A 15,507-nucleotide genomic window follows, 5' to 3' on the forward strand; every position below is an offset into this window, starting at 1 on the left:
AGATTCTGCAACATCCTCTTCTATCATCTGCTCTGTCAGGACACACTCCTGTTTAAGTTCCTGGGTGGGCTCCATATAATTTCCTACTACCTGTTCAAATGTTCTGGCCGCATTAGTCATCAAAGCCGTCTTCTGACTTAACTGATCCAATAGGGCATTTTACAGAAAGCACCCAACAGTGCTTCTGAAAACATTGTCCTGCAAGGTCACAAGTCCTTTCCCACGGTTGTAATCTGGCAGCTGCAAGCTCCCTAGAATTGGTTACAGTTTCACAGTCCCCCTCTAGGGGGAAACTTCTGGTTGTTCTTTCTTTTAAGGACAATAGCAACAAAGTTTCTTTTTTTAAGATATTTTGTCAATATTTGTTCCTTTAAAATGCGAAAGGAAACAGTGGAATCACAATGTTACTCTTCTTTTAACTATCTGTCAAAAACATTTGTCTCTGGTCAATGAGCTTCAAAACGTCAATTCTGACACCCCGCTCCAGGGTCAGGACGGTGGAAAGTTACTTTACTTTAAACTCACTTCTGCAGGTTTAAACAGTAAAAAAAAAAAGGTCTCCCTTCTTCTCCTGCTACTGAAGGGGGGTTCAACGCTTTTAGATGGTGAAAACCAATCCTTTAAAAGTAATTTTCTAAGCTCTGGTTTACGTTGTCTTTGCTTTCTTCTGACTACAAGGAAACGGAAGGCTGACTTCCTGTTTAGACCTTCCTGTTTCAGTACCAAATTAAGGTAAATTTTTAAGTCCAATTCCTTTCTAATCGCCAGTTCTTATTTGAAGTCCAATTGTTCAATGTTTGAGTACTCACGGGTGATTACTTTAGATGCCAAATTTTCCCAGGAAAAAGGCAGCGCTCTCCGGCAATGAATGTGCGGCTTCGCTCCACGGAAATAGCAGTTGACTCACAGCACCGCGCCACTTCCCCCTCTTTGCTTCGGAGCCCGTTAATGTGTTCCTTTGTGGGTTGGGGGGGCGCTAAAAGTGCCCGCCGAGTCCCACGGTCACAGGCTTCATCTGCCTGTGATTTCTGAAAGGGTCCCCGCTTCGCCGCAGCGGAAAAGACCCGTTTCGCGCGGAGCTGGTCCCTCCGGTTCAGAGGGAGTCCGCCATTGCCGATGGCGCCACCCCGGAAGTAAAACTATCCCATTTCTCTATACCCTCAATGATTCATGTAAGTTGGGTCAGATGCTTAGATAACGCTATGCCCCAAAAGATTTTGTACCTTCCCTCCTTTGTGCACACAGAACCACCACTTTCAAATACTAGCTAGTTCCAGCCATACTGTAGCCAGTAAGACAACTAATAATCCTCTATATTGAATTCCTCGATTATTGCCACTTCCAACTGAGAAGAGGGCTAGAATCAGATATAAGTAAAGTAAAGAATTTGGCTGGTAATTTTATTCTTGTTATGTTATTCCCGCCATCCCACCAACTGTTTTTGTTTTTACTCTCTTTAGGTCCATAACTTCACAATAAAGGATCTGTATTTTCGATCCTGTGAAGGGGGTGTAATCACTTTTTCCTCCGCCCTGCCCCCAACAGCTCCAGGTGCAAAACCTTGGAAATTACACCTCTTTTGGTGGCACATATATTATTTATGTGCATTTGCATGTGTGCATTAAGAGGTAAATTAAACTGTCTCCATTAGAGGTCAATAGAACCTCCACATTTTGGCAACAATTTGTAATTCTTTTTTATTTTAAAATATCCTCATGAAAATTCTTAAGATACACAGCCAGGCCTGTGATCCATCTAGTAATGGAGGAAAATGCTCCCAATCTCTATATGTATTGGCTCAGAATAAACCAAGCAATTTCCCCTTCCTCCTACAAAATAAAAAAAAATGCTCAGCTTATTCCAAGTCAACTGAAACAAATTGAGACCCAAACATAGTCCCCACCATTTACCTGAAAGTCTTCAAGACCACCTCCCACACCGAAGCCTGCTCTTCAAACTATGGGATAACCAGCCTTCATATAACCAATATGCTTAAGTCTAATTAACACATGACAGGATTACCTGTCTTGGCAGGTTTAGCTCACTTTGGGAGGGGCCAGGCAATGAGGCCTGTTGTTTCCCTCCAGTGTACCAAGAAACGCAACATGTGAAGTCTAAGATGGTTGCTCCAAGCTCAGAACACATGGCACTCACAAGCCTCTCTTGCATTCCTATACCAATAATTTGGAACTTTCATCACTATAACCAAGTTTTTCTGCCTGTTTTTTGACTGATGTATGGAAAAACACATGAACTTGACCTTTGAAGAGTTTGTAAGTAAACCAGCTCTTAACCTAACCTTTTTGTATGCTAAGGGAAAAGTGGTTTTTTGGAACATACAAGGTCATATTTTAAAGGTCCAACAGCCTATGTCCATGCTTTACTTTGCTACATGATTCATGATTTAAAATCTCTGCTGGGGTTCTCTCACCAAAGAGTACTTCCTACAAACCTGGATCTTAGCATACAGGGAATTCTCTTTTTTTATAACTATTTTTCCTTGTCACCACCACAAACCATCTACAAAACTCAGTCCCCTTCACCATCCTTTTGTCTTGTCTTGGTATAATTGTCAGTAAACTAATAAATAAATGGTCAGGTGAGAAATTTAAGGACATTAGATTAATCATTTGCACTAGTCAGATGAAGCATTTCAGCATTGATAACAGAGTGACCCATTCTTATTTTCTTCCTCATTGCAGTTAATTCTGCATGCACTTTTGTTGTCCCATAAAGGGACAGAAACCACTTCAAATGAAACACCACAAACATGTTTTTTTGTCATCTGTTGGATTTTTTTTTTATGCAAAGAGAGATAGTTATTATCTAATCTGTAATTATCACTTTTGTCATGACTAATTCTCTCTTGGATAATGTCTCAATAGATTTGCAGAGAATATCAGCTAAAGTCTAAACACGAGAATATAAAAAACCCTACTTGTGATTCTAAGCAAGGGAGGAAGAGGCAGGATTTTTGCTTCTCACGTTATCAAGTTGTAAGATAGAATTTTAATCTGTGAATTGGTAGGCAGGTTCTGTTTCTGTCAAGGCAGAGTATTGTACTGAAGCTAAGGTTCATGTTCTAGATGGAAATGAGGGTGTCTGATTAGAAATAATATTTGCCCCAGTATGTTGTTGTTTTTTCTTGTGCCAATTCTCTTTCATCTGCCACATTTGGTGTGCAAACATACCAGGAGTTGCACCATTGATGATCTTTCCAGAATTCCACATGAATACTACCAACCTGGTGATCTTATTGTTGGTGGACTTGCTTCTCATCTCTTTTCTGCTTTTGACAAAGAAGACTTCAAAGAAAGGCTAACTACCCATCAACTTCTTAATACCATGTAAATATTGCATATCTCAAATAATCATCTGGAACAGAAACATTCCCCAGCTTTAACCTTGCTTACTAGGAAGCAAGCTCCATTGATTTTAGTGGGATTTACTTCCAGGCAGGGTGTGTGTGTGTAAATTGGTAGTCTACTTCTGAATATTGAACTTCACCTCAGAAAGTTTGGGATGAGGACTCTTAAAATCTTGCCTCTCCTTCTGAGGTTGATTTCTAAGAGCCCCAGATGTTCTTATCCATGTCAGGCAAGATTTACAGGATACTTCTAGTTGAAAATGTGTCACAGGTCTGAAAATGATGAGAACTACGCCATTCAGTTAGGCTACCTGCTTCTCAGCATTTCAATACAGCTTTTCTGTTGGATCAAATCAGTAACTGTATATAAATGTTGCGTATATGTCTATGCTATGTGCTTTCAAAAGATTTTAAAGGTCTCTATTGATGTCAGTGTGTGGCTATCAAAGTTGTGCTGTTACTGTGGTGTGGGCCTGTTCAGTGATTGCTACTTGGTGATAGGGGAAGAGAGGAAGGGGGAAGAGAGACAATTGTGTTTCATATTTATAGAAAGGGCCTGGATCAGGTACATTCATTCTCAATAGCCTGAGCAACAACAGACTGTAATAGGCTGAAGGTTCCGATCAGTGAAGAATGACAGTTAACTGTCAGTTGGTACAAGTAATGAGTGAGGTTTGAGGGAAAGATCAGAGAAAGCTGAGGTGAAAGTTGACAAAGAAGGTATCAATATTAAGCCAATTATCCCCAGTGTGTTAATAATATCTTGTGGTGAAGATTAGAACAAGTGAGCTGGTGTCTATTTTAGGCTGTCCAGTTCTCACCAGATGAATGTCATAAAAGCAGATTTTTTAAATGAGCTCAACTGTCCAAGTAGCCAGAAATACAATTAGATGAACTTTGAGGTCAGAGACAGATTAGTTCAGCTGCTAGTTACAATTTGTGATTGAATTGGGCAGGAGTGGCGGAATAGGGAATCTGGTCTGAGGTAAAAGCCTTCAGAGACTGGCATCAGCAACAGCATCTCTGGAATCTTTAGAAAGTGTCATCAAGTACCTGTACTTACTTACTTACTTACCCAAAGTAAGTATCAGTATTCCCTTATTGGAGAAAGGGAGGGAATTCAAATCAGTTCATATTTAAACATGCACCTGCTAAAATCTGCCTAAAGAGATGGCGAAACACAGCTATCATTTGCCATTTACACTTCTCCAAATTTTGCAGTGCAATTCTCCAGTCATGAAATGTATCCAGAAATACATACACTGGGATAAAGTGTCCAAAAAAAATGCATATATTAGTGAAAGTGGTATAGAAGTATACAAGTGGAATGCAATGCACTCTTTTAGGGGAAATTGTTTTGTAGATTTGTGTTAAATTGTGTTAGAGCACAATTTGCATGAAAATGTTGAAGAATTGTCATGAGGTCCTAATTTTTTAAAAATAAAATTGCATAGCATATCTCCCAAGAAATCAGCATAACATTCTCATTGCAGTGTTGTGCCAAAGAACTACCAGCATATCCTGGCCTTGGCCTTTGCTGTCAAGGAGATCAATGAGAACCCCAAGATCTTGCCTAATATCACATTGGGATTCCACATCTATGACAGTTACTTCAATGAAAGGATGACCTACCGGGCTGCTCTGAACTTTCCCTCCACATTTATGCCCAACTACAAGTGCAACACCCAGAAACACCTGATGGCAGTTATTGGGGGACTGGATTTTGATACCTCCCTCTACATGGCAGACATCTTGGGCATCTACAAGATCCCTCAGGTAAGATACTGCCTTGGAGACTTCATACTCATGAATAACATGATCTTTTCTGTGCAGAAAGGTTTCATACTATAGAGAAATAGTTGTGAATGACAAAGGAAGGTGGCCCTGCCTTTCACAAAAAGTGTCCGGTATGCTTTGCACAACTTATTAAAATGTGTAGCATAAAATTGTTAGGTAGTAATCCTCCCCAACAACCAAAACACAAACAGTGAAAACAAACAGTGAAAACCCCCAGGCAGCTGATACATTGGGTATACATAATCAATAATAACATTCAAATCAACCATATGTACAATTCCATATACCTTAACACTCCTCCCTCCACAAGGTTTATTTAACTTTTAACATTTTAATTGCCCCAAATTGTTCAAACCTGCCCAAATAATTCAATGTTTTCTCAAACCAATCCTCCTCCTTCTCACTGACCTTAAACCCTTTCATTTTATGTATCTTCACAGTTGGATATTCTAATATTCTAATATTTTTCAATTTTTCCCTCCATTGGTTCACCCCTAGCTCTTTGGCATTTTTCAACTACTCGCTATAACCTGTCTGGCTGCAATTACCATCATTTTTACCCATTTACATACCTCTTTTGTTTCTAACTCGGTGCTACTCAGGCTAATAAGAACTATTAATTTAGATATTTCCACCTTCCTACCCACAATTCCCGATATTTCTATACCAATCTGTTTCCAGAATTCATTAACTAACGGACAATCCCAAATTGTCAGGTAGTAATGAGCCATCAGCAGCATTTAAATAGCTCTGCTCTAGGTGGGCTTTCCTCTCCCCCCTTATTAAGCACATTGGCAATTTTTCTCTGTTGGAGGAATGAGTAGTGTATGTTCCATGCCTCCCCTGACCCCTCTAACTAGTCTGGCGTCTCAAGTGCAGTGGATGATATACTTGAGTTGGTTTCTATCTCAGGCAGCAGAATGTCTTTGACTGGGCTTGGCCTCACTCAATGATCCAAAAAGTGTGAATGGTATGGGAGAAGGTGGTCCTTTATATAAACGAGTTCCTGAAAATTCAGGGCTTTTAAAGGCCAATACTAGGGATGCGGGTGGTGCTGTGGGTTAAACCACAGAGCCTAGGACTTGCTGATCGGAAGGTCAGCGGTTCGAATCTCCGCGACGGGGTGAGCTCCCATTGCTCGGTCCCTGCTCCTGCCAACTTAGCAGTTTGAAAGCACATCAAAGTACTAGTAGATAAATAGAAACTGCTCTGGCGGGAAGGTAAACGGCATTTCCATGTGCTGCTCTGGTTCACCAGAAGCAGCTTAGTCATGCTGGCCACATGACCTGGACAAATGCTGGCTCCCTCGGCCCATAGAGCGAGATGAGCGCTGCAACCCCAGTCGGTCATGACTGGACCTAATGGTCAGGTATAGCTTTACCTAAAGGCCAATACTAGGACTTTGAATTGAGATTGGAAGCAATCTGACAAAATCCTGAAAGCTGTTTTCTGTACCAGCTGAAGCTTTCTGCCCCTCCTCCCAATACAGGCTCAAAACATTTAATTCACCTGCAGGAGATACTGATAGACTTGTGGGACCTCTCTGCAGCCCACTGTAAATTGGGGTGCATATCAAGAAAATATTAAAAAGGGAACCAAAGAGCCATCAATAATCTTGTGGTGAATTTCTCTTGAATGAATGGGTGCCTGTCAAGTGCCAGAAAATAGCATTCTCCTATTCATTATTACTCAATGGCAAATCACCACGCCACTGAAAGGACTATAGAGCACCTGCAATGAATGGAGAAGATCCTGGGCTCGATCCCTGACATCTCTAGGTAGGTCATTGAATGTGTCTTTTCACTCAGTGTTAACAAAGCTGAGCTAGATCGATCAATGTTGTAGGCACGTAGTTGTAGGCACCATGCTGTGTTCTGTCTTTCCCTCCACTTTTCTGGCTGGAGAATGAACCAACTGGCAGTCAATTTCCTGAAACAAGGGAGGTTGTCCTGCTTCCATATGAGGTATTTAGCTGTGGGATGCTTTCATTCCCAGCAGTAGGAGGGGGAGGTAGCAGCCATAGTATGCAGGGAGATGACAGCACCATCCACTGAGTGCCTGAGCTACAATCAAGATCTTTGTAGGTCTCAGGATGCTTTCCAGACTGTCACTATTTCAATTGCATATCAGCAAATTCAGGTTCTGCAGTTAAAGGTGATTCAGAATTTTTGAGCCAAACTACTCCCCCCCCCAAATGATGGGAAAATGAACAGGAAATGTGGGATAACATTTGCTTGATGCAACATTGTCTAAGCACCTTACAAGAAAATCATGATGTCAGCTATTTATTGAGCATGTGCCACCTCTCCCAGCTTTCTGGAGCCTGCCCCTCTGAGGAAACGGTCTGATCTTGCCTTCTAGATGAGCAGGCAATGAATGTACATTTACAAACTCTGCCCCGTTGTTTCCTTTTAGCTCACTTATGGCTCCTTTGCTTCAGAGGATGCTGGTCAAAGCCAATCCACTCCCTTCTACAAGATGGTGCCCAATGAAGCCCATCAGTACACTGGGATAGTTGAGTTACTTCTGCACTTTGGTTGGACGTGGGTTGGGTTGCTTGCTGGAGATAATGACAGTGGAGAGAGATTTATCCAGGACCTGAAACCTCTGCTGTCCCAAAAAGGCATTTGTTTGGCCTTCTGTGAGAAACCCCCCAAAACCACATATTTGGCAGACTTTTATGATGTGCAATCTGACTTCATCCAAATCTATCAAGTTATTATGAAAAGTAAAGCAAAGGCTGTTGTTTTCTATGGAGAAACAAAGTCTATGATTGACTTGAGAGAAATAGTAGCACTTGGTGAATTGGAAAATGTGACCATGACACCTGAGGGCAAGGTGTGGATTCTGACAGCACAGCTGGATTTTGCAGCATTAACCTATCAAATGAGCTGGGATATGCAAGTCTTCCAGGGCTCCCTCTCCTTTGCAGTTCATTCAAATGTGGTACAAGGATTCAAAGCCTTTCTTCAGGTCCAAAATCCTTTTGAGGCAAATGGAAATGGCTTTCTCAAGCAGTTCTGGGCACAAGTATTTCTCTGTTTATTTCCAAACTCCAATACAGAGGAGCAGGCCAGTGGAACCTGCACCGGAGATGAAAAGCAGGAAGATCTCCCTTCGTCTGGTTTTGAGATGAGCATAACTGGCCACAGCTACAGTCTCTATAATGCTGTCTATGCCATAGCACATGCTCTACATGCCATGTTCTTGTCCAGGACCATATACAGGGGAGTGATGGAAGGAGGGGTGCAGGAGCTTGAGAAGCTGCAGTCTTGGCAGGTAATTCCTTTCATGAGATACATTTTATTGATCTGGGCAGTGATATGTAGAACAGTACCCTGAAAATTTCTGAGCACTTAGTATAGGACCCTTGTGTGCAGAGAAGGTGCTCATGAAGGAGGATTTGATCCTCCACTGAAAGACAGGCCTGTGCAGAGCTCTGGGCAGCCAGGTACACTTGCCCTGGGAATAGGGCATCTAAGGTGGTTGTGTGGCCCCATCAGGGGCCTGCTGGACTCAAGCTATCATGCCAAGAATGCCCTGTGCCTCTCAACTGCCCTGGGCCTCAGAGAAACATTGCACAGGTTTGCTAAGAGGAGAAAGGGAGACTTGGCAGGAGGAGGCAGCTGGAGCTGGGACAAAATGTGTCTGGAGCTGAGGAATTGAGCTGGGGAAAAGCAAGTGCGGCACTCACAATGATTGTCCCTGACCAGTAAACAACAAACAAGAGGACTTTGTTGTTGTTGTTTAGTCGCTTAGTCGTGTCCGACTCTTCATGACGCCATAGCCCAGAGCACGCCAGGCACTCCTGTCTTCCACTGCCTCCCGCAGTTTGATCAGACTCATGTTGGTAGCTTCGAGAACACTGTCCAACCAGCTCGTCCTCTGTCGTCCCCTTCTCCTTGTGCTCTCCATCTTTCCCAACATCAGGGTCTTTTCCAGGGAGTCTTCTCTTCTCATGAGGTGGCCAAAGTATTGGAGCCTCAGCTTCAGGATCTGTCCTTCCAGTGAGCACTCAGGGCTGATTTCCATGAGAATGGATAGGTTTGATCTTCTTGCAGTCCATGGGACTCTCAAGAGTTTAGCTCTCTCTCTTTTTTCTTGTTGCGTGGCTATTCCCTCCCCCCCCCCCACGGTGGAATAAATAAAGACACCGGACACAAGGATTTAGGTTAATGGGCGAAAATGGCCACAACTTTATTGATTACAGGAAAGAAGGGTATTGGCTTTAGGCATTGGCCCCTAACCGACTATCCGGTCTAACCAGGAAGGGTTAAACACCAACAGGGGGAGCCACCCGAGATGCATATCCCTAGGCGCTCCCCGAGGGGTTACCGCTCGGGGGCGCGCTTTAGGCCCTAGCCTCCGTAGGTTTCGGACGAGGCGTCGCCCCTCGGAGTCCTTTAACGAACTACCCATCAAGCTTTGGGGAGGTGATGGCGTTCCTCCCCCCAACCTCATTTGCATGACAATACCCCGGCCAATGCCTACCGCCAAAACCAAGAAAGTTGTGACAGTTGCTACGAGGTAGGCGAAAAAACCAAGTGGCACCAAACAAGCCAATTAGCCAAATGGAAAAACTCCTACCAGGCCCCTTGCGGCGACCAGCCGAAGCCCATAGCAATGTCAGTGGTAAACCTAAGGGGCGGGTGGGTGGGTAACCAGGTCAGCTGCGAGGGAGAAAAGGGGCGAGCCGAGGGCTGCCCCGACCTTAAGAGGCCCTCAGGAAGGCCCGCCCCTGCAGCCAGCCGATTGGCTGGCGCAGCAGGGAAATCCCAACTGAGGGGAATCCCGGCTTCCCGTGAGGCTGGCGCCAGCCTCGCGGAAGAGAGGGTGGGTGGGGTCGTGAGCCCGCAACCCCAGATCCTCCTGAGTTCGGTAGTGGCATTGCAAGAAGTTTGGGCAAATTACCCTAGCAGGCATTTAACAATTGCAAAACATGCAGCAAATAAAAGCATTTAAATATAGGCTCTATAACCTTAAAACCTTCCCTTTCCAGTGAATCCCAAACTATCCCTCTTTCCTAATACACAGGTTCAGTAAGTTATCAATTGGTTTACTTACAATCTTGTTGAAAGGTCATATTTGTGTGCTTTTTCCATCCAGCAGTCAGAAAAAAGCTGAACAGGCAGTATGACATAGTTTGGTTACCACATGGCAAAAGTTCCTAAACTGGATAAATCTGTGGCTGAAGGGAGCAGCTCAGAGTTCCACACACAGAGAATTCTGAGCAGAACAGAAGACCCTGTTGCCCCTTTCCTCACTAGGTGAGCGGAAGTGACACAGGCCAAGCCTGTCTGGACAGACTTAAAGCATTAATTAGACTCAAGCATATTGGTTAAATATAAAATCAAATAACAAATAGCTTTATTGGCATCACAGTATAGAACACTTAAAATCACTGGGATAATTAAAAGGACAAATGTGAAGTTGTCGAAGGTCATAAGGGCACACTGTGATCGTGTGCACTTATATATTCTGTTTCGCCCTGTCTGTTCCCCGAAGGGATGGTTCGTTAGGAACCCTTCGGGTAAGCATGCTGGTTACATGAGGCTGGTTACCCTCCAATTCTCTTGTTAAGATGCAAATGTTGGACTTGAAAGCCATGGGGTTTTGCGGGGTTTCCCCCCCATTTCTTCTTGGTCAGGAATGCATTGGGATTTTCCCCATGGGAAATAATGGAAGTCATCGGCTCACCAGGCAAATCCCTTCTGAACCATTTCTCAGGAAAGGATTATTTTTGCATAGCATGTATTGACAGCCTGGAGGCATCCTGAGCAGGGGCGTAGCGTTGCTTGCTGGTGCCCAGGGCAGGTGCACGGATGCCAAGTGTGGGTGGAGCGTGCTTGCCTAGCCCCCCCCCACTGGGTGGGCATTCACATGCTGGACGGGGGCAGGGGGCAGGGCATGGAGGGTGCTCTTCACCTTGCAGTCTTACCAAGCCCCCCCCCAAAGCCAGGCAGGGTGCAGGGATCTTTGTAGGGGCCTGGGGGCCTGGTTCACACACACACTAAGATTCTGCACCCGTGGCCACAGCCCCTCTGCTCCCTGCCACTGATCCTGAGTGCTAGTAAAGAGAGACATTTCATTACTTCATAGTGACTATTTTTCTTCCAATGCAGCTCCATCCCTTCCTTAGGATTGTCTCCTTTAACAACTCTGCTGGAGAAACGATATCTTTTAGTGAGAATGGAGAAGTAGATGCTGGCTTTGATATTACCAACACGGTCGCTTTTCTAAATGATTCCTTTGTGAGAGTCAAGGTTGGAAGGGTGGGTGTGGAGGGTACCCCAGGCCAGAAATTCTCAATTGATGACAACAGAATGGTGTGGCACAGAAGTTTTCACCAGGTGGGGCATAATTCCTACATCCATGAGATATTAGAAAATAGAAGGTTGTTGCACATTCTGAAGGCAGCCTTGTAATGAGAGGTTTTAAATGTTTGACGTTTTGCTGTGTTTTTACTAAGTTGCCCAGAGTTGCTGGGGTGACCCAGTCAGATGGCGGGATATAAACAAACAAACAAACAAACAAACACGATTTTTCTAATTATTATAATTACTGGGCTCTTACCACGGGCCAGTTAGAGGAGGGCAGGAGGCATTGAGTGTGGAATCATTCCCTCTACCACCTTACTGTGTTAGTCATCTCACCTGAAGTTGAGCAGGCCAGAATGCAATAAGACCTCGCTTGGGAATACTCTGTAACTGTATTTGGGACCAGGGAGGATTTTTTTCCTGCAGACTTACTGGCCAGTCTGTGGGTTTTCACCTGCCTCATATTGTCACAACTTGACCGTTAAGGCACAGGGTCCGTATCATTAAGAACTGGGCACCTCGCTAAAGGGGTTGGGGAAGAGCTATTGCTCTCTGGGAGCCCATATGGGGGCTGATGGGCCACAGCACCCCTTCAGGAGGCAGCCCCGGAGGGAGTGTCACACTCAATGTATGTTACAGGTGGGGTGTGACCTCTTTTCCCACGGTTGACCCAACCAGTATTAACCAGCGGATCAGTTGCTTGATTTAGGAGGCAAACCCAATTCCTTCGCTAAAACAATAAAGTTGTGGCCTATTTCATCCCAATACTGGTGTCCTGTGTCTCATTGACCATGGGTCACCCCTTCACAAGTCCGCATGCCTCTTGCATTGGAGCACGCAAGCATTATTTTTTTACATGTGCTATGATAAGAAAATGGAGGCTGGAACAGGTATTCCCTTATGAATGGAGACCATGGGGGCAGGGCTAGTGAAGATTACCTCCCATCCCCTTCCTAATTTGAGCCCTCATGCAATTTTTCTGAATGCCTGAAGCGGGCTCAAAGATCATGAGTTCCCGCATTGTTTTTAAAAACCAAGAATAGCAAAGTGTCATATTTATCCTTCTATAAGACACCCCCATGTATAAGACGCCCCCAAATTCCAGACATTATTTTTTAGGGGGGAACCTAGTCTTATACACTGAAAAATACAGTAGGTAGTTTGTCTTTGAGTTTGGAATAAATAGTTTAGTATTTTCCTATTGAGGGGGGGAAAGGAAGTCAAAAGTGCTACTACTTTCTGTGAGTTAAACTGTTTCTGTGTTCATTTAAATGGGCAGGTTCCACCCCTTTCTGAGTGTAACCCAAATTGCCCTCCTGGTTCCAGCAAGGAGAAGAAGGAGGGGGAGCCATTCTGCTGCTATGATTGTGCTCCATGTCCTCAAGGCAAGATTTCGCCCCAGAAAGGTAGGCGACACAAGATATATGCTTTTCAAAGATAAGTCATGTTAGACGTTGTGGAAAAGGTTAAGTAAATAAATGGTAACATATTGTTTGTTTGGAGAACCACATATTTTTTAGAACAGTTCCCCTTTTTTTGGGGGGGGGCAACTATATTTTGGTTCATGTGTTGGTTCAAAGAGTGCAGTTTGGATAACTTTCCCATTCGAATGTCAACAAAACCAAATTCCTCCTCCATCCCTATTGCCAGACAGCCCCCATAAAGGAATATGGACATTGTCCTAAAAATACAAGGTTTGTCACCCATGAGATAAATGGACCATGGATCTGATTGAGTATAAGATGCCTTTCTTAATTCTTATTCTGAACAATTATAAGGATGGTTTTTATTTGCAGTTGCCACTCTTGTCCGTCTAAACTGCACCCCAAAAAGCCTAACACACAGTACTGAGGTAGGCAGGGGGTTGGACTTGATGGCCCTTGTGGTCTCTTCCAACTCTATGATTCTAGGGTTCTTAGGCATCACTTTGAATCTGGTTTATCTGGAAATATCTGTGATACTTTATCTGGAAATATCTGTGATATCTGTTTAGGGAGGCTTTTAATGTTTGATGTAGTACAGTATTTTAATATTTCTTTTGGAAGCAGCCCAGAGCGGGGGTATACATAATAAATTATTATTATTATTATTATTATTATTATTATTATTATTATTATTATTATTATTAAACATTATGAGTTCCATACTCGCAGTATTAGTAGTTGCACTCCAACACATCCAAAATCTGAATGTATTATTTTCTTTCCAGACATGGTTGACTGTGTTGCATGCCCAAAGGACCACTATCCACACAGAGACCAATCACAATGCATTCCAAAGACCATCAGCTTCCTGTCTTTTAAAGAGCCTCTGGGGATGAGCTTAGCATTGTTGGCTCTTTCTCTCTCTCTCCTCACAGTGGTGGTCCTAGTCATCTTCATTAAACACCAGGACACACCCATTGTCAGAGCAAACAATCGGGACCTCACCTACACTCTCCTCACTTTCCTCCTGCTCTGCTTCCTCTGCCCATTGATCTTCCTCAGCCCTCCAGAAAGAGTGAGCTGCCTGCTCCGACAAATGGCTTTTGGCCTTGTTTTCACAGTGACCGTTTCTTGTGTTCTGGCCAAAACAATCACGGTGGTTCTGGCCTTTGTGGCCACCAAACCAGGATCCCGATTGAGAAAGTGGGTGGGGAAAGGACTGGCAAGCTCCATTGTGATTTCTTGTTCCCTTATCCAAGTGGGCATTTGCACTGTGTGGTTGGGAACCTCTCCCCCATTCCCTGATTCTGACATGCATTCAATGATGAGAGAAATCATTCTAGGCTGCAACGAAGGGTCAGTTGCCCTGTTTTACTGTGTCCTGGGCTACATGGGCTTTTTGGCCATTGTCAGCTTTGTTGTGGCCTTTTTTGCCAGGAAACTGCCTGAGAGCTTCAATGAGGCCAAATTCATCACCTTCAGCATGTTCCTGTTTTGCAGTGTTTGGATCTCATTTGTTCCGGTGTACCTGAGCACCAAGGGGAAATACATGGTGGCTGTGGAGATCTTCTCCATCTTGGCCTCCAGTGCTGGCTTACTTGGTTCCATCTTTGCCCCCAAATGCTACATCATTGTGTTGAGGCCTGATCTGAACAGCAAGGAGCAGTTAATAAAGAGGAAATAATAAATTATCCTTTCATCTTTTGGTTTTTTGCCACCAAACTATGAGCCATTTAATCTCTCTTTATTTACACCATTTGATTATGTTGTATTTTACATGTTGCAACTGTTATGTGCAATTTATTTTAAACTCCCCTGTGGTCTCTCTGAGACAGGAGCCCCTCATCTTGTTTTAAACCTAAGGCTTATTTGGAAACCAAAAAACTGTCATGAGTACCATAAAATATTGAGACCTGACTAGAAATTCAAAGGGTAATTGCTTAGAAACTGAACAGGAAGAAATAATGCATTGAGAGGCTTTTTTTTTTTTAAAAAAAAGGCTTGTTCCTTTCTAGGTTTTTCCCCTCTCGCTAAGATTTCATAATAATAATAATAATTTTTTATTTATACCCCGCCCTCCCCAGCCAAGGCCGGGCTCAGAGCGGCTTACAAGCAATAATAAAAACAAGATGAATGATTACAACTTAAAAACAAAAATAAAATACAACATTAAAATAATGGAACATTAAAATATTAAAATGTAGCCTCATTGCAGGAGAAGGAAAAGAAAAAAGAAAAGGGGGGGGGAGGGAATCAAATTGGCTCCAATCCAAAGGCTAGGCGGAACAACTCTGTCTTACAGGCCCTACGGAAAGAAATCAGATCCTGCAGGGCCCTGGTCTCATGAGACAGAGCGTTCCACCAAGTTGGGGCCAGTGCTGAAAAGGCCCTGGCTCTGGTTGAAGCCAATCTAACTTCCTTAGGGCCTGGGACCACTAGGTCAGTAGAGTTGTGTGGCGAGATCCCGCCTCCCACCATTAGAAATAAAGACACAGGACACAGTAATTTAGGTTAATGGGCTAAAATCAGGCCACAACTTTATTGGTTACAGGTGATGAGTGGTATTGGCTTAGGCATTGGTCCTATCGACTACCCGGCTTCA

The 15,507-nt window shown here is 43.7% G+C and overlaps 2 protein-coding genes across 2 annotated transcripts in view; both read left to right on the plus strand.

Moving 5' to 3' along the window:
- Positions 1 to 3,359: 3,359 nt before the first annotated feature.
- LOC308570947 (uncharacterized protein) overlaps positions 3,360 to 15,507 on the plus strand; it is a 114,887-nt gene continuing 102,739 nt past the window's right edge. The window contains exons 1-2 of the mRNA XM_081166007.1: positions 3,360 to 3,932; positions 4,861 to 5,143. Of these exons, the coding sequence (XP_081022133.1) occupies positions 3,628 to 3,932; positions 4,861 to 5,143 (588 nt within the window). The 5' untranslated portion in view covers positions 3,360 to 3,627. The remainder of the gene's footprint in view (positions 3,933 to 4,860; positions 5,144 to 15,507) is intronic.
- Positions 6,513 to 14,596, plus strand: LOC308570623 (vomeronasal type-2 receptor 26-like; the record flags this gene model as incomplete). Its single annotated transcript, XM_081165539.1, has 5 exons — positions 6,513 to 6,533; positions 7,580 to 8,443; positions 11,287 to 11,514; positions 12,761 to 12,887; positions 13,691 to 14,596. 5 exons carry the CDS (start codon positions 6,513 to 6,515, stop codon positions 14,587 to 14,589), a joined length of 2,139 nt encoding a protein of 712 aa, XP_081021665.1. The 3' UTR covers positions 14,590 to 14,596.

This window comes from Podarcis bocagei, assembly GCF_964188305.1.
Source record: "Podarcis bocagei genome assembly, chromosome: 13".
NCBI lineage: Eukaryota > Metazoa > Chordata > Lepidosauria > Squamata > Lacertidae > Podarcis > Podarcis bocagei.